Here is a 23,506-nt window from a genome sequence, read left to right as displayed (position 1 = left end):
TCCAGGGTGTTTTTTGGGGGGTACCCCCTTGTATACTAAATGGTGCTGGTGGTACATACCCATTAAAGCTAGTTCCTAACCAATAACCTAACAGGAAAAATAAGCAAAAACATGTGTGATACTATGTGGTAACAACATTTAGGTTTTATCATTTAAGTAAATTAGAGTTTGACAAAAAGCATCTCTAACTGCCCCTAACCCTTGAGGATAACATCAAGGATAATGATTCTGTTCCATGCAGAGCCGTACAGAGGCAGGATGCTGATCTGTATGAAGCATGACCTGGCATTCTATGGCAGGTCTCATATTCATACTTTATCATTTTTCCCTGTAGAATAGAAGTTTAATTATAGACCATGTCCAGAGTTCAGCTATACCTTATTTCCTAGATCTCCATTAGAAAACATGGAATGGGTAGAACTATAGAATGATTTGATATATGTATTAATCCCAATTAATTTAAAAAATATGGGGTGGGTATCTATTTCTCAGATCTAACCTTATATTAGAAAACATGGAATGGATATCTGTTTCTTAGATCTTATTACCAATGTAGAAAAGATATATGTTAAACCAACTCTGACATCAGTTACGTCTTGTCTGTTCACTGGCCTGACCAGACAGTGTCATAAGAAGAGGAAAAACTGGTATCCATAGCAACATCGCCAGTCTGGGACAATGTAAAAAGCTGTAACCTAGCAACTAACGATGAGAGGTGTGTGCAGAGGGAATTCTTCCAGTTGTACCAATGACAGACACGCAGCACTAAATGTGACCAGTTGTGTGATGGCAGTGTGGAAAATCTGACTGACTTCAGAACTGGGGAATGTCAGCCTCATAAAGCCTTAATACCACGATGCGTAATTTCACACAGGCGCAGCACGTAAACACTTCTTCACTCCCACACCGTTAGTTGCTGCAGGGAAAGTACCTTGAGTGTTCTGACTGGAACGGAAAATAAATTTTGTTTTGGCACCAGTCGCCTCAATCTCCATTTCTAATTTACAGAGGCAGTGAAATCAGATGAGAGGTGAAGTCACCCCTGGCCCCAGAAAATAAGGAATATGTTCTGTATGTCAACAAAGGTAGCATTACAAAGCTATTATACATACAACAGATTGCATAAAGTGAGAATTTCCCCTCTTAAGAATTTACTTTCGAATAGATCACATACATACAAGAGGACGCCTCAATGGAACATCATCCTTCTCACATTCTCTCTGGGTCCCCCACCTGCACTGGTCCATCTCTCCTGCCCCATCCTGTCTTCTGAACTTGGTTTGGGGGCAACTGCTGTCCCATTGGTCTCATAGGATTGGTTTTTCTGAGGCACAGGTTCCTCTCTGGTTTACGGTTCACTTTGGAGGCCGGTCTGGTTCACAGGAGAGCTCTGCGAGTGGATTTAGTTCCAGGTTTCAAGTACATCTAAGGGTCTTAAGTCTGGGCTTTTTCATGATTTTGTACTTTGCATTACATTTTCCTCTCAATCTGTCCAGGGATTTCTTTTTCTTTTTTCCTCATTTCCCCCCTCTCTCCCCGCCTCCCCTCCTCCCTTATGAACCCTTGATTATTTATAAATTATTATTTTTTCATGTCTTACACTGTCTGACATCTCCCTTCACCCACTTTTCTGTTGTCCGTCCCCCAGGGAGGGGGTTATATGTAGATCCTTGTGATCGGTTCTCCCTTTCCACCCCACCTTCCCAGTATCGCCACTCTCACCACTGGTCCTGAGGGGTTCATCCGCCCTGGATTCCCTGTGTTTCCAGTTCCTATCTGTACCAGTGCACCTCCTCTGGTCTAGCCGGATTTGTAAGGTAGAACTCTGTCCAGGGATTTCTATTGTGATCCTAATCAGAATGGTTGGTAGTGATAACCAGACACTGGTCTCAGGCTCATGGAGCCTGGATGTGATTCTTGGGCTCCTGCAGTCCTCTGTTTCCTTGACTGTTTGATTCCCTTCACTCTTCTTAGCTCCCCATGGGAACAGGCCAATAGTTGTATCTTAAATGGCCATTCACAAACTTTTTTAAAAATTATGAAAAGTATATATTTATTTGGCAAAGTAATCTAGGCTCCAAGTTAAAATAAAATTCTGAATAAAGTATACTAAGTATTTTCTAAATGTGAAATTATATTAGATGTATTCTAACCAATGCAGAATAGCATGCTTATTAGGCCAATAATCTAGCAAACCCAATCTTAATAATTCCATATGAAACTGCAAGGTGTTTTTGCAGGCATGCATTTTTATGATTATCACAATTGCAAGAGAACTGGCTGCTCACAAGCGTCTAAAGCCGCAGTTGCTAATTACCAAAGTCGGAGGTAGAACATTGTCTTGATGGACTATGGTATGTCAACTGAGCTTGATGTCCCTTGAGACAAGCGTTTTCTCTACTACATACCTGGATATATTTGCAGCACATAAAAATAAGTATGTAGAAATACCTTCGGCCGAGTCTATTTTTGTTTGTGGGTGTACTCCCATATGTCATCCCACACCTATTCAGCTTACACATTTACCTATTAATCCACTCGTGAATTACTGTTTGTGATTACTGTTATCGCAGGATTATATATACAACAGTATTTACTGTTACGTTTTAGTCTTTTGTACTTTCCGGTGTCTTCCTTTGTCTTGGTCATGTTGTGTGTGCCTCTCCTTGTGTGTTGCGTTTTCCTACACCCAATTCAACACTTGTCTCTGAACTAGTCTGTGATTTCACCTCTTCCTCCTGCCATCCCTGGTAACTACCAAAGTTTCTTTCGCTCTGAGTAAACTTTTCTGGACTTTTTATCATAGTGGTCTCATTAGACTTTTGTCCTTTTGTGATTGACCTATTTTATTCAGCAGTTACCTCGTTCATATTCATCCATATCATCATGTTATGTTTCTTCATTGTTGCCCAGTAGTCTGTTGGTTGTCAGTACCGTGGTTGGTTTATCTAGTCATCTGTTGGTGGGCCTTTAGGTTGTTTCCGTCATTTTGCTATTGTGAATAACGCTGTAGTAAACATAGGTGTGCATGCCTGTATTCATGCCATGCTCTTATTTCTGTGAGCTATATCTAGTCGTGGGATTGCTGTGCAGTGTGTGCTGCACCACACTGTTTTCCACAGGGGTGTGCCACTTTACAATCCCATGATCAGTGTATGAGATTTCCAATTTCCCCACAGCCTATCCAGCATTTGTTTCTTTCTGTTTTCTTTGTTCTTGATTTTATGATTTCTACTATTGCCAGGGAAAAGCAGTACCTCACTGCTTTGCTTTATAGCTGTACAATGGCTCTAGAGGCCTAGTGAGACACGAATTGGGCTGCATACCACAGGAGCCCCAGTTTGAAACAACTAGCCACTCCACAGGAGAAATATGAAGCTCTTTGGTCCTGTAAAGATTTACAGCTTTGGAAACCCACAGAGGCAGTTCTACTCTGTCCTATAGCATCACTGTGAGTTGGAATCAACTAGATAGCAGTGAGTTTTTAAATTTTTTTAATGGCTGTTGACTGCTAGCATCTCTTCATGTATTTGTTGGTTGCCTGAATATCTTCTTTGGTGAGGTGTTTGCTCTTGTCCTTTGCCCATTTAAAAATTTGACTGTTGATCCTTTTGTTGTTGACATTTGGAGTTTTCTGTAAATTTTAGAAATCAGTCTCCTGTCTGATATGCTGCTGCTAAAAAACGTCTCACTTGTGTTTAGGTTCTCATTTTACTCTTGGCAAAGTCTTTTGAGGCACACAAGTGTTTACTTTTTAGAATGTCTCAGTCATCTAGTTTATCGTTTACTGTTTGTGACCTTTTAGTAATGTTTTGACAGGCTGTTTATGCCATATAGTTTTACAGTCAGGTTTTTAATCCTTCTTGCATTAGTTTTGTTAGTTTAGTTACCTATTTTCCTTAAACTGGATATCCAGTTTTGTCAGCGCCATTTGTTAAAGATGCTATCTCTTTCCCACTTAATGAATTTCAACTGTTTGTTGGAAATAAATGTTCGTATGTACAAGGGGACTTTTGAAGAGTGAAAGAACCATCTAGTATAATCACTTTGTTTAACTGACAAAGAACCTGAGACCCAGAATGAGGACTTATTCAAGGTCAAGTTACTGATTGAACATGGGGAAGAATCCAGGCATATGTCTTTCCATTAGAATACCACACTAATTTTCTTCTCTCATTTAAATCTAAACACTCATTTGGACTCTTTTAAAAGGTTAAGAAATAAGCATCTTATGAAGAGGCTTCAAACAGTTTGTGAAAAAAATTCTACAATCTTTTCATTCAATTTTTCATGAACTTTTTGAAGTCCCTTCAAATGTAAAGCCACTGAAATTTTAGAGCGCATTTGTTACATTGGTTAGTGTTACTCTACCTAAAATAACCATGAATGGGTGGGCCTCTCTTATCCCAAAGCAATCAGATCAAGATTCCCATTTTTATTATTTTGGGGATTGTGGATCAAATTATAAGTTCAAAGGAACTTATCCAAATCTAAGATGTGCAAAGATATTACCTGAATACAAAACGAACAAACAGCTTTTCTATTTGGAAGAGAATGGTCTATGTGTGCCAAAAGGGCAGGGGTGGGGGTGGGTGGGAAGGTAGTTATTGTTGAGTTCTGACAGGTGACAGAGTGGAAGTAATGTGCAACATTTCTAGGTGTGGAGATTTAGAAGCCTCCACTGAAGACGGCAGGAGTTGGTTTGGTAACTGAATCTCTGCTTGATGAGAGAGCCACTCGCTAACCAGCCAAGCAGTTGTTAACTCCTCTGTTACACCACCAAGGGTTAGGGGTTTGCCTGTTAAACAGCAACTCCATCATTAACCAACAGAAGCGTTATTATCGTCATTCGTGAATACCACCCTTTGTTTTAAGATTTACCATGTTCATTTCTAAAGGGATGCCTTATTTTACTTGTGAAGCCAGTGACAGCCACAGTGCAGGGGTTCCCAACCTTCCTAATGCCCCGACCCTTTCATACAGTTCCTGATGTTGTGGTGACCTCCAAACCATAATATTATTTTCCTTGCTTCTTCATCACTGTCATTTTGCTACTGTTATGAATCGGGCGACCCCTGCGAAAGAGTCGTTTGACCCCCAAGGGCCTGCGACCCACAGGTTGAGAACCACTGGCAGAGTGGAAGTAGGAAAGGAGGGAGCTGCAGATTTGGGCAAGCCACTTCTCAAGCTTCAGTTTTCTTCGCTATTGACAGATAAGTGATTGGCAAATATTTTTAAATATCTTTTTGACTATTACATGTGACTTCAAGTATAAAACATAAAAATTATCAGGTTGCAGTGGAACTGAAAAGGGGACAGAAATCCTCCAATTTCCTGTCCCCTTCGGCTCTTCCTTACATTGATCCCCGGGGCATCTCTTGGGGACCTGTGGTTCGCTCTTCAGGTCATATTTGAGAACTACTAATCTCAATCATTAGTATTCCAAATTATGTGACCCACCCCTTTTCCTTTCCTATATGAATTCTCATGAGAAATCTCAATAATAAAACAGAGAAAAGTAATCTTTTATTAATAATATTTCATATATTAAAAAATTTTTAACGTATCTCTTTATTGTCCAGGAACACCAATGAGCTTTTTCATGAAAACAATTTGATGCTGGGGGATAGGAGGATAGTGACAGTCTTGCATCTACTTCGGTTTTGATGTATTTGTGGACATAGTTTTGATTTAAAAGTACTGGAGAAAAACTTCGTTTATTGACCCAGTGGAGTAGTTACTAATGCTGATAGCTCTCTCGTACAGCTCACTTTACAATCGCGTAATACTCTTGCATTGACAGAAGTGGCAGGAAAAGTCTTAGGCCAATGTCTCCACAAGGCAAGTAAATCTGACAGCGCACGTGTAAGCACTGGCGGTCTTCACCCGTTCAATGTGGCATTTGTCACAGGCAGTGTGAGATGTCTACATTGGTAATGGTTTTTAAAACCGTTACAAAGGGAATCGGTTTTGCAGACTCTGAAAAGCAAACCGTTAACAAGCTGCTGGTCTAGATGGACCACAAGTGCTTTTAGCTCTGCCATATGATCGGAGAGCCCTGCATTACTGTCGTGAATGTCAGTAAACAGCAATAGAGATGACACTAGCAGAGTCAAAACATTACTCACTTCTCATGATTGTGGATTCACTAAATATTTGCATTTTTCCTTTCAAAGCAATAATATTTAGAAACCATGACTGTGTTTGTTGCATAGCCAGCGTATGCAACAAAGAATGCATGGTTTGATGCCAATTTTATTTTATTTTGCCTTGTCAGTGAACTCCAAAATTTCCACTATCTATATAACCCTTTCTGCCAAGTACCACATTTGGCAGCCCCATCTCACACCAGGAAGAGCCAGCTGGTTGACCACTCTATGTGATACACTAAACTGTCTGCAGACACCAAGGGAGCCCAGGTGTCAATGCCAAAGACTGACTACCCTTGCGTGAGACTAAGAGCATTAAGAAGATTTACTCTCAAAGAAAGAGCTCTAGTGATATACGGATAAGGCGTGTTTGGTGGCTAATTAAAATGTTGGAGGTTGGAACCTACCCAGCAGCTCTGATGGGGGTCGGGGAGTAAGGGGAAGTCCAGGAAGACTTGGTAATCTGCTCCTGTGAAGATTATAGCCAAGAAAACACAAGGGACCATTGAGTCAGAATCGACTGAATGGCCTTAGCCACAACCTTTATGGAAATTCATCCGGATCCAGGGCCTTTTCAACTCTCCCTCGTCCGTCATAACATGGCAGAAGCCCTAGACTCTCTTGAAAACCGAAACAGACCTAGATGACACTTGTAACCAACAAAACCAACCTGAAGATTCCCGAGTCAGCCATGGCCTCTGGGTAACTAATTAAGAGCAGGCTCAAATAAGCAAGACACAAATCTACCAACAAAAGCACACATATGCTGAAAGAATAAGTAATTACCACCCTAATGTGTTTAACCTACTAATTAGCAATAGTACCAATCTGGAGAAAGACTGGAAATGCTGTCTTCATAGAGGGGAGCTGCTGCACGCAAAAGCCCCTTTTCTGCTTGAACTGACTTCTAACCGTTACATATACGCTTGGTATAAACAGACAGAAATTGCTAGAAATGAATCTCAAATCTTTGTAGATTTCAGCTTACCCAGTGACTCTTAGGTTCAGGGGCACCCAAAACGGCAAACATCAACTAAGAACACAGCCAAGGAAGAGTGCATATCTGTGAGGAGGTTTTTAATTTCCAGTTACATTCTTGAAAATGTACAAAAACCGATACTCAAACCAGTGGGTATCCTGAAACCAATGGAAGGCCTCAGGCATGTGTCACTAGGTTGCTGATAAGATTAGAGGTCGCACTACATATAACCTCCTCCCTGGGTCGGACAACAGAAAAGGGGGTGAAGGGAGATGTCGGACAGTGTAAGATATGATAAAATAAAAATTTATAAATTATCAAGGGTTCATGAGGGAGGGGGGAGGGGGGAGGGAGAAGGAAAAATGAGGAGCTGATGCCAAGGGCTTAAGTGGAGAGCAAATGTTTTGAGAATGATGAGGGCAATGAATGTACAAATGTGCTTGACACAATGGATGTATACATGGATTGTGATAAGAGTTGTATGAGCCCTCAATAAAATGATTTTAAAAAACGATAATGGAAAATTTCCAACAAACTTCTTGAAATGCCCATGTATGTGAATGCTCTTTATACATATAAATGACTATTATTTTGGATGGGACATGCTTGTTTTTGTAATACCTTTCAAGAATAGGCTGACTAAAAATTGTGGCCTTTTTTCTACAACACAATCCCTGTAGATAAAGTAGACTTTTAAGAGGAAAACAAATAATAGGTCCCTCTAATTCCCCACTCCCCCAAAAGGGATAATAGCCGATCCAGCAATTACAATAACTTTTGGTGAGCAGCTATTTTTCACAGTGAACTGTCCTCCAGAGAGAGAAGCTGTGCCGCTTGGGGCCATGGCTTCAGAGCCTCTAACCCTGAGAAAGGAACCTAGGCGAAAAAACATCATCAGGAAAAATTTGCTTCAAGAACTGATGCCGGTCTGTTTACTTTTCAGAGGAAAATTAGCCTTTTCAGGGAAAATCAGCATCAGCTAGTATGTAGGTGCTGCAGTCTTTGTGTGAGAATAAGACCTTGGGGACTGACTAGGAACACAGTTCCAAGCAGGCAGGAAGCAAATCACCCTGTTTGCATCGAACTCCTCCTACACATTTCACCTCACAGACTCTCTTCAGAAGAGTGACTGTCTATAGGCTCAGAGTGTGGGGGCGGAAAGCCCGGGTGGGGTGGGGGGATGGGGATGAGGGCGGTGGGAAGGGGAAACGGGCATTCTTGTCTTCAGGCACTCTAAATGAGTAAATTCTTGGGTGACAACCTTACAGAAAGTACCAGAACAACAGCCTCAGTCGTGAGAGAGCTTGGATCACTGGGAAATTGAACTCAGTACTTTCTCTCAGGATAACGGAACCCTCATGACTCTGCTTATGAGAAGCCACCATGGAGGTGCAGAAGGCAGTGCAGGGATTCCAGAGCGACTCCGCCTCTGGCTTTGTTCTCTCAAGGTCTCCAGGGGCTTACAACAAAACAATGAGGAGTCGTTTTGATGATTCTTCACGCGTCATCTTACACCGATCCATTCCTTGGATGTGCCTTCAGGATGGGTGCACAACCTGCTCCTTCTCATCACCTCTATGATCAAAACCAAAGGCAAACTCACTGCTGTCAAGTTGAATTGCTCCATAGGGTTTCTGGGCGTGGAAATCGTGACATAAGCAGATCATCTCTCGCCCTTCGAGAGGATCCCCTGGTAAGGAGTCCAACACTCAACCCGCTGTGCCACTAGGGCTTTGTTCCATAATCAAAGCTACCATCAAACCTCCACTTGGGGACCTGCTTCTTCGTGGGTCTCTTTGCTATGGGATGCTCTCCCCACAGTAGCTGGAGTCATCTTTATAAAAAGATGCTCCTCTGAAATACATCACCAGCTTCCCAGAACGCTAAATAAACTCCTGGTTGGTATCAGGGCCTGCCAGGCCCTACATTATGTGGCTTCTGACTACCCCTTTGATCTCAGCGCCTGTGCACTTTCCAGACTGACTACACCTCAGCCCCCTTGTTCTCTTTCCTCCAGCTCCCCTAGGCTTTCACAGCCACTGCACGTGACCTCTGGGGAAGCAGACAGGAATGAGTTGGCAGCTTCAAATGTATTAGTAACATTTTATTTTTTAAAAAGTAGCAAATATGGCAAAATGTTAAAACTTGAAAACACTGTTTTGGATTATTCTTTGCAATTTTCTGTCTGACTTTTAAAAGTGGACAAGGCAAAAGCCTACATTAGAATAAATTCCAAGTCCTTGTGTACATTTAGTCCCGCCAAGAACTGAAGCCCTGACCCTTAGTGAAGAAAATAGGATCAAGTATAAGGAGTGAGGGGAGATGGGAAGAACAGGTAGGGCTGATTCCGTATATATAAAACTACAGGGGGAAATATGTAGTGAATTTTCCTTATCCGTTTCTACAAATTCTACAGCTCTCTAACGTGAGGAAGGACACCCTCAGAAGCTCCTGAACAGTGTTTCGATCTTGTTTTAGAACCATCTAGCTTCTGAGTCCTCAGCAGGCGTTCCAGTCTGACCCCAGCATTTGCAAGCAAGTGTGAATGGTATTTTATTAGTACAGATGCTGCCTTTTACTTCTTATTTGATGTTTCTACCACGACTGAAATACAGTTGGAAAATAATCTCTCACTTCAACTGCTTCTCAAGATTGGAAAGGCTAAGTGAGATACTTGTGATCATTGCTATTACTGTGAGCAAGAGTGTTCCCACACCGTTCCCCTCACTGCTCTGACTTGCTGCTATGCAAGCAGACAGAGGATTTTCCAAGTTTTCTAGACTGGGCTAGCCAGCTGTGGCAGGTGAAGCAGGTGACAAATCACCTCAGGACTCTTTGGTACTGAGCAGAAGAACTCTGATATCTTTGTTGCTGCTGTTGGGGAGAAAACCAGCTTGGGGCTCTAGAAGTTTCCTCTGTAGAGCCCATAAAAAGCACTGTATTCTCTGTAAGGGTTTCTGTAAATGCTCTGTATTTACGTGTGGTGTTCTTCATCCCAGGACCTCTCCTCTTTCCCAGAGCAGGCACCATGGAGTCCTCTCCACGTTGACTTATTTAAGATGATAGGTGTCTAATGAGTCTTATTAAACCCCACTGTCAATGCTATCCTGGTGCTGCTTTCTAATTTAGAAAGTGGATTACACGTTCTCTAACGACGTCAGCCTGCGTCTCACGAACATGAAGTTCACAGCACCTTTGGAGCTAGAACATTTAGAGGGCATCTTGCAGGAATGAACAGATTCCCTGGAATAAAGGTATCCCAGGGAATGTACAGCAGTATTCCAGGGACTCTTAGGTGCCATCAAATAAACCTGACCCAATTCCTAGAAGGGCCAGTTTTACATAGGAATGGTAAAACACAGACATTTGCAAATATACATTTAACTAGTAAATATTTTCACAGATTGATCCGTTCAGACAGTCTGCTCTGTTGTGGATAAGAATGCAAACCTCACATGACTTTCTGGAATAAAATAATTTTTTTTCCTTGCAAGTTGCTATGAGTTGAAATCTACTTGAAGGCACCTAACACCTAAAATATTACTTCTGATTCTTCTCCCACCTCACTACAGGACCAATGCTGGACTAGATGTAGCAATCACGCCTGTAAGATGATGAAATGAGCATTATGAGCACTTATTAAGCATGTACTGTTTGCCAGACTTCGTGGTTGAGAGCTGCACATGTACTACTGCGTTTAGTCCTCACAGTGTTTCCAAGAAATAGTAGCAACAGGCTTGTTTCCATTACACAGAGGAGGAAGCAGAGACTTAAAAAGGTACGGTGACTTCCCCAGGTCTGCCCAGTTAGTAAAAGGCAGAGTAGGTGTTTGATCTCAGGGCCATCTGGCTGTGGGGCCTGTGATCTTAATTACGATCTCAGAATTTAAAATGGAGGCACAGAACCTCAAATCGGTTTTGAACTGGAAGATGCGTAATCAAGTCACATATCTTTCTGTTGCTTGAAGTTCCCTACTCACAAAGCAAGAATATCTATCCCTACTTCATCATAATGAGGATCCAGAACTCATTGCTTACATGTGCCGATTTCCTATTGTAGAGCTGCAACTGCCTTGACCACACAACTTGTGCATAAATCTTCCCACAATCAGCAGCAGTCACAATAGGGGAAAGTAGAAAGAACCTGTGTCCATTCACTGATGCATGGGTAAACAAGACGTGGTATAGCTACACCACGTAATATTCTTCAGCCATGAAAGGGAAGGAAGGACTGACGCACGCTCCCACATGGATGGGTCTTGTTAAGTGGAAGAAGCCAGACACAAAAGACCACACATCGATGATTCCATTTATATAAGATGTCCAGAGCAAATCCGTAGAGAATGAGAGTAGATTAGTGATTGCCAAGGGCTCAGGGTCAGTGGAACTGGGGTGTGACTGCTAATGGGGATATAGTTTATTATTTTGGGGTGTGTGGGGGAGAAATGTCTAAAATTAGGGAATGGTAACAGTTGGTCAACTCTGCCACTGAATTATACGATTGTAACTTTAGAAGGTGGTGTTTTGTGGAATGTGAATTAGAATTTCAATAAGGCTTGTTTAAAAAAGAATGAAGAACCTTGGAGGCTATCTCCGTCAAAGAAAACAGTATACGTAAAAATATTCTGGATAGAAGCATTTCAGAAATATTGTACTGCAGCAGTTTAGATATTACACATGCCCTGTTTATAAATCACATGATTGGCATTGTCAGAAAAGCATGGCCGCCTTCTCCCTCTGCTGGTTGCCATCTTATCCTAGGAGAATCTTAATTCACTTCAAGGTATTCAACTCCTCTGGCTCCTGAACACTCAGTTCATAAAATGATAATACAATGCAATCTAAACTGGCTGCTCATGGAAACCCCAGGGGCTTGTCCTGCTTAAACAGAGGAAAGGAAAAGGACCAGGAAACTCACCCAGGGCTCACACTGAAGGCCAACGAGGGGACCAAGAATCTAGAGCTTGGGGAAATGTCCTCTGTCTTCTTTTGGGGGCAGCTATCAGGATGTGTTTGAGAGAGGAATCTGGCAAAAGAACCTCCACTACACAGATACTTTAGTAAAATGACTACCAATACTGGAACAAACCCTGGCCTTCGTACAGACCTAGCATGTTATCTCATTTCTATCTCATTAGTACTGATGTGATGGGGAAAGCGAGGCACAGACCAGGCCACCCAGGGAATAAGAAACATAGTAAAGAGTCAAAACAAAACCAAAACGAACCAAACCCATATTGCCACTGAGTCAACTCCAACTCACAGTGACCCTACGGGGCAGAGTAGACCTGTTCCCTAGAAGGTTTCTGAGGCTGTCAGTCTTTTTCTTAAAATCATTTTATTAGGGGCTTATGCAACTCTCATCACAATCCATACATACATTAATTGTGTAAACCACATTTGTACATTCATTGCCCTCCTCATTCTCTAAACATTTGCTCTCCACTTAAGCCCCTGGCATCAGGTCCTCATTTTCCCCCTCCCTCCCCGCTCCCCCCTCCCTCATGAACCCTTGATAATTTATAAATTATTATTTTGTCATATCTTGCCCTGTCCGACGTCTGCCTTCACCCACTTTTCTGTTGTCCGTCCCCCAGAAAGGAGGTCACATGTAGATCCTTGCAATCGGTTCCCCCTCTACGCTCCCAGTATCGCCACTCACACCACTCACACCACTGGTCCTGAAGGGATCATCCGCCCTGGATTCCCTGTGTTTCCAGTTCCTATCTGTACCAGTGTACACACTCTGGTCTAGCCAGACTTGCAAGGTAGAGTTCGGATCATGATAGTGGGGGGGGCTGTCAGTCTTTCAGGGAGAAAAATGCCTCATGTTTCTCCCCTGGAGTGGCTGGTAGACTCAAACTGCTGACCTTGCAGCCATGCCACCACTATGCCACTAGGGCTCTTTAGTTGAGAGTAAAGTCTATCCCCAACACCTTGTTCTCTTGCTGTCCTTCTGGGATTTTCATTCTCTCTTCGTCTTCCCTGGCCACTTGCCTTTCACTAGATCACAGGGCAGGGTCTGCTCTGCTCACAGTATCTGGCATCATAGACATAGTCCTCAAAAATCTTAACTTTTCCTTTAATTGTTCTAGTTTGTTACACTCATTCCCTAAGTTTCCATAAGAAACTCTGGGCCAGAGTATCTGCAACATGTTTTTTTTAACAAGTAAAACAAGCTGGCCATGCTTAGCTGATTCCTTTCATGAATAATGAATAATGAATTATACGACTCAACAACCTCGTGAAGACCCCAAGCCTCCCTGTAAGATAACTGGACAGTCCCTCTCAGAAGGGCCACACAGAAAGGATGAAAAATCCAGGGTGCAGTATAGCACTGGTGAACCAAATAACTATCCTCGAGTTCGTTAATATTTCCTCCCCTTACTATTATGGGTTTTACTTGTTTTACCTCATTAATCATGTTAGACTTCGTATGTTCATTTGTATATTTACGATCGCCTGGTACATGAAAGCCAAGATAGATAACCCTTCAGGAAAAGTAATAGGAGAAATGGTTCCCTGGGGGTGTGGAAGAGGGGAATAGGGGTCTGACAGCACTGATGACCGTATAACCCCACTAGATGGGTTTGAACAACAGAATTGTATGGGAATGGATATATTGATTGTGTAAGACATGGCAAAGAAAACAAAACTATTATAGGGGAAAAAACAATAAGTGTTCCTGGGGGGTGGGGTGGGGAGGGAGGGGATAAGGGGGGGGCTGATATCAAGGAGTTCAAGAAGAAAGAAAATGTATTGAAACTGATTGTGGTAGCAGTTGTACAATACTGCTTGATGTGATTGAACTATGGATTGTTATGATACCTGTAAAAGCTCCCAATAAAATGATTAAAAAAACCCAACAAGGCTCAACAACCTAAAAAAAAGAAAACAAAGCTTCCAAGGACAGACATTTCCATCTCCGTTGCTGACAAAGGGTTTGAACTGAGTCTGAATGGCGGCTACTGAGTTGACCTCATGACATGACTTCTTCGAAAATCGTCCAACTCTTGTTTCCCAAAGAGGCTCTGGTGCTCTGAGCACCTTGATGAGAATCTTGTAAATAAGTTCTTTAGCTCCCCCAGCGACTGGAATTCTCACCTTTCACATATGAGGGGGTTTCAAAAAGTGTGTGGAAAAATCTAATGAAAAGATAATGGCTTATTTCCCATGAACTTTCTGAAGCCCCCTTGTATGTTTTGATATTTCCCAGCAACTGGCTATTTTCCAAGACTCAGAGTATTGTTTCCTCTCTCCCTTCTCCCAAGGTCAACATTCCCGTCACACCTACTCGAGGGGCATGCAGGTTGTCACCAGTCTCAGAGTACCCAAAGGAAACTCACTGTGGCACAAACTTCATACTAGGGTACCCATCAAATGAGTGGAAGAGCCCCGAGGTTAGCCCTTGGCTGCTCTAGCTCAACTTCCCCAAAGACCTACACCTTAAGCATGCCCTTGTGGACAAGGCTGTACTCTCCTGAGAACATCAGCTCTTAGGGATGAGATCTGAGTGGGAGTTCTTTTTCTCTGGTAACCACATAGTTAGCAGTTCTATTTTTAGCACATGGGAAGGCTTGAGGTGCAAGGGTAAGTCTAGCTTTTCATTTCCAATGGTTGCTTTAGAGACCATGGTTATTAACAACATTCCTGCATTTGTTAAAAAGGCATGTTGCAAAAACAAAAACAAAAACATGTTGTGCACTTTGATTAAATTTCCACCAATTTGGCTCTCAACCTCCTCCTCTGCCATGATTTTACATTTTTGACCTTGGTTAATTAATACTTTCGTGAAACCAATCTATACTGGCATAAGTAGGAATTCTTAATGGCGAAATTAAAAACCATACCAAAGCAAAAGCATTTCTATGGTACAGAGACACACATCTCTCCTCTCACCCTTAAATAACATTAATGAATGTACATTCACAAATGCAACATCAAATGAGAAAACGCCAAACAGACATGATTTGTCCAAGTCTCATAGCTAGTGAATGACAAGGACAGGTCTTCGCTCCAGACTTCTAGTTCAGCACAGCCCAAAGTCTTCCTCTTAGAAGATCCTGAGCTTGTAATAGCACGTCCAAAGGCAACCAAAATCAGAACTGCTGCTACTGCCTGCCTGACTGGCATTTAGCACAGGAGCAGTTTCAACTCTCAGAAATTTCCCTTCTAAGTTCTTAACTCGTGACTCACCCTGCTGAGCTGATCCAGTAACCTTTGGTTCTGTTCGGACAGCTCTTGCACCGCCCGGGTTTTTTCCCGATCTGCTTCCCGCAGGTGGACTTGCTGCCTCTCCAGCTCGTCCTGGAGCTGCTTCACATCGCTCTCCAGCTCGGACACGCGTCCTTCCCACTCTCCTTCTCGGTTCTCAAGCCGTCGTCTCAGTTCGTGTTTTTCTTGTTCTAAGTGCTGGATGGGGGAGGAGAAACACAATTTTTTTTTTTAAGTTGGCAAAAGTTCTACAGCCTTTCTTTCCGTACACTTCTAACTTGTCTTTTCCTCGGTCAACCAGCCATGTAGGACAATCTACCACACAGGACAGACGGAAGTTGCCCAATGCAACATTCTAAAACTCTTCCCTTTAGACAGGAAAGTCAATTTTCTCTGTAAGCTTTCACCCAAACTATGTTAGTTTTGGTCCCAACCCCCCCACCCCCACCCCTGCTCCAAATTTCCTTCATCTGAAGTAGGGAAGAATGTGTTTCTTGGGCAGATACCATCCCCACTGAAAAGACTTAATGATGGTGTGTTTATGTCTATACTGTACTGGGTACGCAGTTCTAGACTTAGGCATTCACTTGAAATTTAGCCAGTCCTCTGATCAGTGGATGAGTTGTATATTTAAACAGCTGAAAATATGTCCCATAACCAAAAAGTTCATTATTTTAAGGCGGTTTCTTTTGGTGAAGGAACCCTGGTGGTGTAGTGGATGATGTGGGACTGCTAACTGCAAGGTTGGCTGTTTAAACGCCAGCCGTGACTAGGGAGAAAAATTAGGCCTTCTACTTCTGGAAAGATTGTCAGTGTCAGAAACCCACAAGTACAGGTTTACTCTGTCCCACAGGGTTTCTGTGACTCAGAACTGACTCAAGTGGCAGTGGGTTTGATTTTCTGCATTTTCCTTTGGAGCCATCTTCCTGCTGGCAGAGTACCAGGCACTTAGAACCCTGGGGTTTTCAGAGCTGGAAAGAACTTCAGTGATCCTTCAGACGAACCATATCTTCTTACAAATGAGGCAACAGAGAGATGATGGGAGATTCAGTTCAAGGTTAATACTTGCAAATGGCAGCGTTGAGATTTGTAACTAAGTTCCTGGCCTTCGTTTAGTGCTCTAGCTTAGAACTCGGTGGAGCACTGTATTTCGAAACCATTTAATAAGCTTAGGCTCAGAGCTACTTTAAATCATGACCCATTAAGTTTTATCGTTTTATTTCTGATCCATTCACTTGTTCTTGCGTGTGTTTACGGGCAGGGTACTATTCCTGGGGACCAAACAGACAAGGTCACTGTCTTCATAAAGCTTTCATTCTAGTGGTAGACACTGATGAAAGTGCAAAGGGGCTTTAACATTTTGTAGAAAAATGGAATCAAAAGCAACTGGGTTCCATTTTTTAAATATGCAGTGTCCATACACAGACCATTCACCAAAGAGGACATTCGGGTGACCAACAAACCTCAGAAGAAACGTAAGCAATCACTAGCCATTTGAGAACCACAGAGCAAAACAACAGTGAGATACCACCTCAACCCAGCATTGATAAGAAAGTTCCAAAAGAGCAGAAAACAGAGACTGAAATCCCACAGCTGGTGGGACTGTAAGTCAGTACAACCTCTGTGGAAAGGGATGTGGTGCTTCCTTAAACAATTAGGATAGAAGTACCTACGATCCAGCAATGACACTGCCTGGTATATACCCTATAGAAATAAAGAACACAGCATGAACAGATATAGGCACACCATGTTTTCCACAGTATTATTCATAAAAGCAAGAAGAAATAACCTGAACACCCCTGGGTGGAAGAATGGGTAAACAAACATTGGTACATGCATACAGTAGAATATAATGCACTGTTAAAGATTGTGATAAAACTGAACCAGTTCAAAAAAATTTTAAAACAAAACAAAAACTGAACCAGTTCATGAGATGAACAGACGCTGGGTCTGCACAGCTTGACGATGTTTCACAGTCAAATGTGCCCCTCTTAAAAGGTTGCGAACAGCCATGTAAGGTGCAAACATGGGTCTCTCCCAAGCAGAGCAAAGAAGATTAATGAAAACTCAAAGACATATGGAAGCACAGAAGACTAATGAAATTGAAAAGATATATGGAAACAATTAGTACAATAGACTAATAAGCCATGTAAACATCAGGCTCAACAATCCTGAAACCAGAAGAACTAGATGGTGCCCAGCTACCACTACCAATGGCTCTGAAAGAGACTACATTTGAAGGTTCTGGATAAAGTGGGAGGAAAACGTGGAAAACCCCAAATTATAAAAGATTCAAGGTTGCTGGTGGGACCCCCTCCCCCACCAAGACTATGGCCCTTTGTCATCCTTCAGGTCTAGATTGAACTCACCCCATTTTAGAATAATGAACCATTTACAAACAAAAGGGCATCATTTACCTGAGGACCGAGTTCAGAGGGTTAGGAAAGGAGGAGGAATGGAAAACAGGAAACACAGGAAGGCAGTGGGATCGGTGATAGCACCTTGTGGGGGTTGCAGTGGATGAGGTAAAACAATGTGTATGAATTGCTGAATGTGAAGCTCTGATCTGCTTTGCAAACCTTCACCTAATTCACGATAAAAAAAATCAAATACACAAGCACACCAAGTGTAATCCAAATGATCAGAATTTACTATGATGGAGCACAGTTGAAAGAAATGTGCCCAGAGATTGAAAAGCAGACCCCAAGTGAAACCTGAGCATATTAGCAAAGGCTAATGAAAAAAAATGCGCAGCCTCCCAAACAGACCACTTTCCAGAGGCTAAATCATTTGGTTATAATCCCTGTAGTATAGCTGGTGAAAAGGCACATTACTTTCGAGGTAATACATTTTACAGCCTCAGTGTTGAGCATGTCGGAAAGTGAGGAGGCCGAGGAGGGGCTGCTAAGCCTCAGTGGAGGATCTTCTGCTCCCTGCTTCCTTCACCCTGCTGAGCCTCCCAGATGAGGACAAGCTAGCGACTGCAGATACTCTGGAAGATGGGCTGCAGAAATAAATGCTAATTGTTATCCTAAAATTATGACCCTCTGGTTTTATTGAGTTTCCCCAGAATGAAAAAAAGACTGAGCAGAAGGCGACAGCAAAAGCTGGGTGATCACAGTGTTACTGAGAGGCCAGATAAATTAGGCTTGTGTTCTAAAAGAACAGAGAGACTTCAAACTATTCCGCCAACAGCTGGTAGGGAACAGCCCAACCAAGCAACTAAAACAATCCAACACATTTAGGGGGAGCAGTGTGTGAGGGGGACAGGTGGTGCCGATCAGTCTATTCTGTCCCTACAGTTCTTTGGACAGGAGACAAACTTCCTATTTCAGGCTTCCCAACCGTTTTGGGGGAAAACAAACAAAAAACTAGACCTTCCTGTTAAACAGAAATACAGAATTTGGCCTTTTGTCTATTCTGGGGAAAGAAAGGTCTCTCCTACAGTTGTATGTTCAACTAATATGTTCAATTATCCAGCAAACTCGAGGCAGAATGCCAGAAAGCGTGGCCCGCCAGTCTCTGCCCAGGCTTTCCTTCACTTTATGTACTGTGGCCTTCTAATATCAAAATGAGCGAGGTCTTTGAAAACAAGCAACTTCTAAGAAACTCATGGTCAAGAGGAACCTCAGAAACATGAAAACTAAGGGACACCTTATAGGGCAGTTCTACTCTATCCTATACCAAATAATACTAAATGTGATTTGGAATTGTGGGCGAGGTTCCTAGAACAGAAAGGCAGGTAAAAGTTAAGGAAATCTGAACACAAGAAGGGCTGTAGTTGACAATAAGAGTGTATGAACAGATGCCGCGGAAGAAAATCTGGCAACTTACTGATGAAAAACTCTACACTCTACCTGTGGAGGACACACGTCTACCCTGGCACACAAGGGGTTTCCAGGAATCTGGAGTTGACTCACCAGCAACTGGTTAAGTTTTAGTTCATCATAATGCAGTGATATTAGCTCATCTACGAACAGTGGCAAATGTGCCATTCTAACCAATGTAAGATGTTAATAACAGGAAAAATGGAGTTGGGGTATATGGAAACTTCTGGTATTCCTTTCCCCTCCTCTATCTGTAAATCTAAAACTGTTATTTTTGTAAAACAAAACAAAAAGAGTATTTAAAACTCCAAAAGACAAAAGTCAGTATCATTAGTCTACATAAGTACATATAGAAAGGTTTTTCTGCAAAGGACCAAGAAAGCAACATGGTAGTTGAAAAAATAAAGACAAAAAGTACTGTTATTGAAGCAGACCAAGCATTGAATGCAAATCAGGACCCAGGGTTAGCTTCCCGAGATCCACCAGTGACTCCCATTAGGTAATCATTTTCATCCTGATTTTTGGCCCTCTTTAAAAATAGGGTGGGGTAACTAGAATCATGAGAATTGGCCCAAGAACCAAACCAACCAAACCCATGGCCAGTGGTTCTCAACCTTCTTAACGCCGCGACCCTTTCATACAGTTCCTCATGTTGCGGTGATCCCCCAACCAGAACATTATTTTCATTGCTATTTCATCACTGTCATTTCGCTACTGTGATGAATTGGGAGACCCCTGTGAAAGGGTCATTTGACCCCCAAAGGGGTCATGACCCACTGGTTGAGAACCACTGCCCATGGCCATTATGTGGATTCCACTCATAGGGGCCCTATAAGACAGACTAGATGACAATGGCAACAAATGTACAAATGTGCTTGACACAATGGATGGATGGATTGTGATAAGAATTGTACAAACCCCCAATAAAATGATTAAAAAAAAAAAAGAACAGAAGGGCTCCTTAGGGTTGTCTTAATGTTGAGCTTAATGCTCAATCCACTGTATTTCCAGGGCTCCTTGGCTTACAAAAAGGGGAAGAAAAAAAAGTGAGGAAAGAGACTCTCTACTCTGGATACTTCTGATGAAAATATAATACAATTATTTATTTTTAAAGATTCGCTAAAAAAAAAAAGATCTGCTATGGTAAGAGATAATTCACTCATAGCTGCAAAGGGAAAAAATGGGGATCTTGTAGAATAAAAACAACTATAAAAATGAAATATTGGGCCCTGAAGAAAAAATTATATAAATGCAAATTTCCATCTAACACATTACAGGAATAAATGAACACCCTGGCTGAATGTAAGTTTTAAAAGTTACCGTCCCCCCCCCTGGGGTGTGTGTGTGTGGCACAACAGACACTGTGGGGGAAGGGAGGCAGCGGTTGGTGTAAGACATGAAAATAATAAGAGGGTGGGAGGTGGGGAGGGAAAAATGAGGAGCTGATACCAAGGGCTCAAATAGAAAGTAAATGTTTAGAAAATAATGATGGCAACATATGTACAAATATGCTTGATACAATTGATGTATGGATTGTTATAAGAGCTTTAAGAGCCTGCAATAAAATCTTTAAAAAGTTAAAATAGACATGAAAGAAAATATCGCCCCAAAATGCCTTTAAAAATTTAATAAAATGAAAATCTGCTTAGTCCATGAATCAGATAATAGTATAGTGAAATCAAAGGTTATAAAAAATGGCCCAACGCATCCAGCTTTTAAAATGAAATAAACATTTTAACCCTGAAATAAACTCATTTTAACTTGGGATGTATAGCTAAACATTAAAAAACAGAATCCTGTACAACATTCAAGTTTTATCATAGAGTATATCTTTAGTGAGAGAGTAGCATAGGGTCAATTATTTTACATTTTAAATGACAAAACAGAATATCTTGGATTTGACATGTGGACCTGGAGGTGTTCAATATTAACTGATGAACAGGTAGGAAAGATCTTGAAAATGTTTTTCGACCCTGAAGTTAGAAAGGTGCTAATTTCAAAACAAAGTAAAAAATCAGATAAAATGAAAACGATGCTTCTCGTGATTTACGAATCTAACCCCACAGTTCGAGTCCATGTCCATGTTTACGTTTTAGATTGACCTGTGGAAAGCATCTTTGACCCTGCTGACTGTGTGGGAAATTACAGATGCCTCTTAAAGTAAGGACTGGTTCTCTACTCCAAAATATGCAGTTGAAACTTTGGGCAACATGCTGAAATCTGGATGGTTCAAGAAATATTCATCAAAAGCAGTAGATCCTGTCAGTCAGGTTTGTCACAACCATCGCAACATTAAAAGAATTCATAAACAGCCAGCAGCAATATCTTTATATTTTAAAATGTACATTTAAAAAAGTTAATGAGAATTTGCAAACATGTCCTGTAGGGCATAGTATCACTGAAGCCCCATGCATCATGGTTTATTTAAACAATGACTGTTTTTTGACCGTTAAATACATATTTTGTTTAAATCACTAGAGTTTGTATACTGACCTGCAGAGGATTAAAAAAATTAAAGTTTAAGAGTTTTAAGCTATTTTGTTACTCTCTACTAACTCAATCACCAAATGCCAAAGGTAATTTATTCTTTTACTACAGAACGTTTCTTGTTATGGTGGAATTTTGAAATCTTTTCCCCTTTGTGGAGGGAGTGTATAAAGGTTCCAAATGGAACCCAGGATGTGTGTAACTGCACACTCGGAATTACTATGCAATCTCTCACTCATCAAACTGACTGATAGGATGGCCCTTTCAAGTCGCTGTCTCTTCAATCAAGTCCCTCACTGAAAGAATTTGGAATCACAAGTATAAATCTCTCCAGTAGTACTTCTTTGTAAAGTCGTGTAATTGAATCTCTTAAAAAAAAAATTTTTTTTAAGACACCCTTTTCTTTCTACTTCAAGTGAAAACGAAACAATTCAATTCACCGGGTTGCTTTTTGGCAGTCTACCCATTGGTTTTACAAACTACTTTTCAGAGGCTGTATCTCAGGAGTTCATCAATGGGCAGACCTAGTTAACAGGCCAAGGGAACGAACTACAGGTCACTCACGGCTTTCTTTCCCCCCTTGGATTTACTTTTGACAGACCGTGGGAGTACACACACAAACACACTCAAGTGTTATTACAGAAAAGTTTCTGTATGATAGAAAAGAAGTGAGATAGAACCAGATGAGGATCGATTTCAGACCTTTTATTACCTTCTGCTACTGTACTCTTGTTGTAACTAAGACGGAAAAGAACTGGTCACAACCTGACAGGGTATTATTCTGTACAGGTGCAAATGGAGACTTGTGTCTCCACTGCCAGTGATGTCCTACCACTAGCATGGATGTGTGCAAGTCTCTTTCATTTTCAGAAATGTTGGCAATTCAGGGCCTTTTTCGAATTACAGACAGCGAGAGCTCAGGATGCCCCAAGAATTAGCAGGAAAATTACAGATAATCGAAGGGAGGGTTATGGCCGTAGTGAATGCAATACGGTTCTCATTTGCATTTGATCATCCCACTGCAGGCAGGGACCCAGAACGCAAGAAGCAGGGTTAAGTAGAGCCTGATGCCAGGCCTAAAGGAAATCCACGACTAGCGGTCACATGGTAAGCCCCGGCCTGTAGAATTGCCTGCTTTCTGCCCTGGAACCACATTTCCTAATCTTGGAGTTATTTGAAGGCGATCTAAAGCTCCCCGAGGGGCACCTGCTCCCCACAACTATGAGCTGCCAGCAAGTTCAGACAAGGGCATGTGGAGGCCCCAAATCCCACACCGCACATCTCTCCGGCTCTCCCGCCCTGATGAGAGATTAACTGCTTCGGGGCCGCCGTGAGCAGGTTGCTTGGTTCTGGGAGCTGTATAAATTAGTCATACTGTAAGCTCTATTTTAGACACTCTGTATAGTACAGATATAGAACGGCCCACAGCGGTGGGACAGTCGGGGGTGCCATGGAGGCCCTAATCTGACCATCCACTGCCCCCCACCCCATCCCCTCTTTCACCTGTTTTCTGCCAGCCAGCATGGGCCAGGCTCGGCTCCCCGTGCCGCCCACCCCTCCCAGACAGGGTCTTCACCTCCAACTTGTCGGTCAGCTCCTTGTGCATATGCTCGTACTGCCGGCTCATGTCCTGGTTCCTCTCCAGCAGCGCCTTGCCCAGCCGGGCCGCCAGCACCAGGTCCTTTTCCTTCTGCCGGATCACCGACAGCAGCTCGGGGTCCTGAGCGGGTGGCGCCCGCGGCCCGGCCCCCTCGGCCGGCGAGCCCGGTTCGGTCGGAGGCTGCTCCCCGGGGTCGCACGGCCGCTCCCCGGCCGCCAGCAGCGCCAGCTCCTCCTCTAACGCCAGTTCCA

General features: G+C 42.4%; 1 protein-coding gene across 1 annotated transcript in view; it reads right to left on the bottom strand.

The window, feature by feature from the left end:
- Window positions 1–23,504, bottom strand: part of BICDL1 (BICD family like cargo adaptor 1) — a gene marked incomplete at its 5' end in the record, with an annotated part of 85,926 nt that extends 62,422 nt beyond the window's left edge. The window contains 2 exons of the mRNA XM_013006399.2: window positions 15,324–15,539; window positions 23,232–23,504. Of these exons, the coding sequence (XP_012861853.1) occupies window positions 15,324–15,539; window positions 23,232–23,504 (489 nt within the window). The remainder of the gene's footprint in view (window positions 1–15,323; window positions 15,540–23,231) is intronic.
- Window positions 23,505–23,506: the final 2 nt, after the last annotated feature.

The sequence above is a fragment of the Echinops telfairi genome, unplaced genomic scaffold, assembly GCF_000313985.2.
Source record: "Echinops telfairi isolate 266 unplaced genomic scaffold, ASM31398v2 ScPeMD7_7412;HRSCAF=8450, whole genome shotgun sequence".
Taxonomy (NCBI): domain Eukaryota; kingdom Metazoa; phylum Chordata; class Mammalia; order Afrosoricida; family Tenrecidae; genus Echinops; species Echinops telfairi.
Note: the sequence above shows the minus strand (reverse complement) of the source record. Positions and strands in the feature narration are given on the sequence as shown.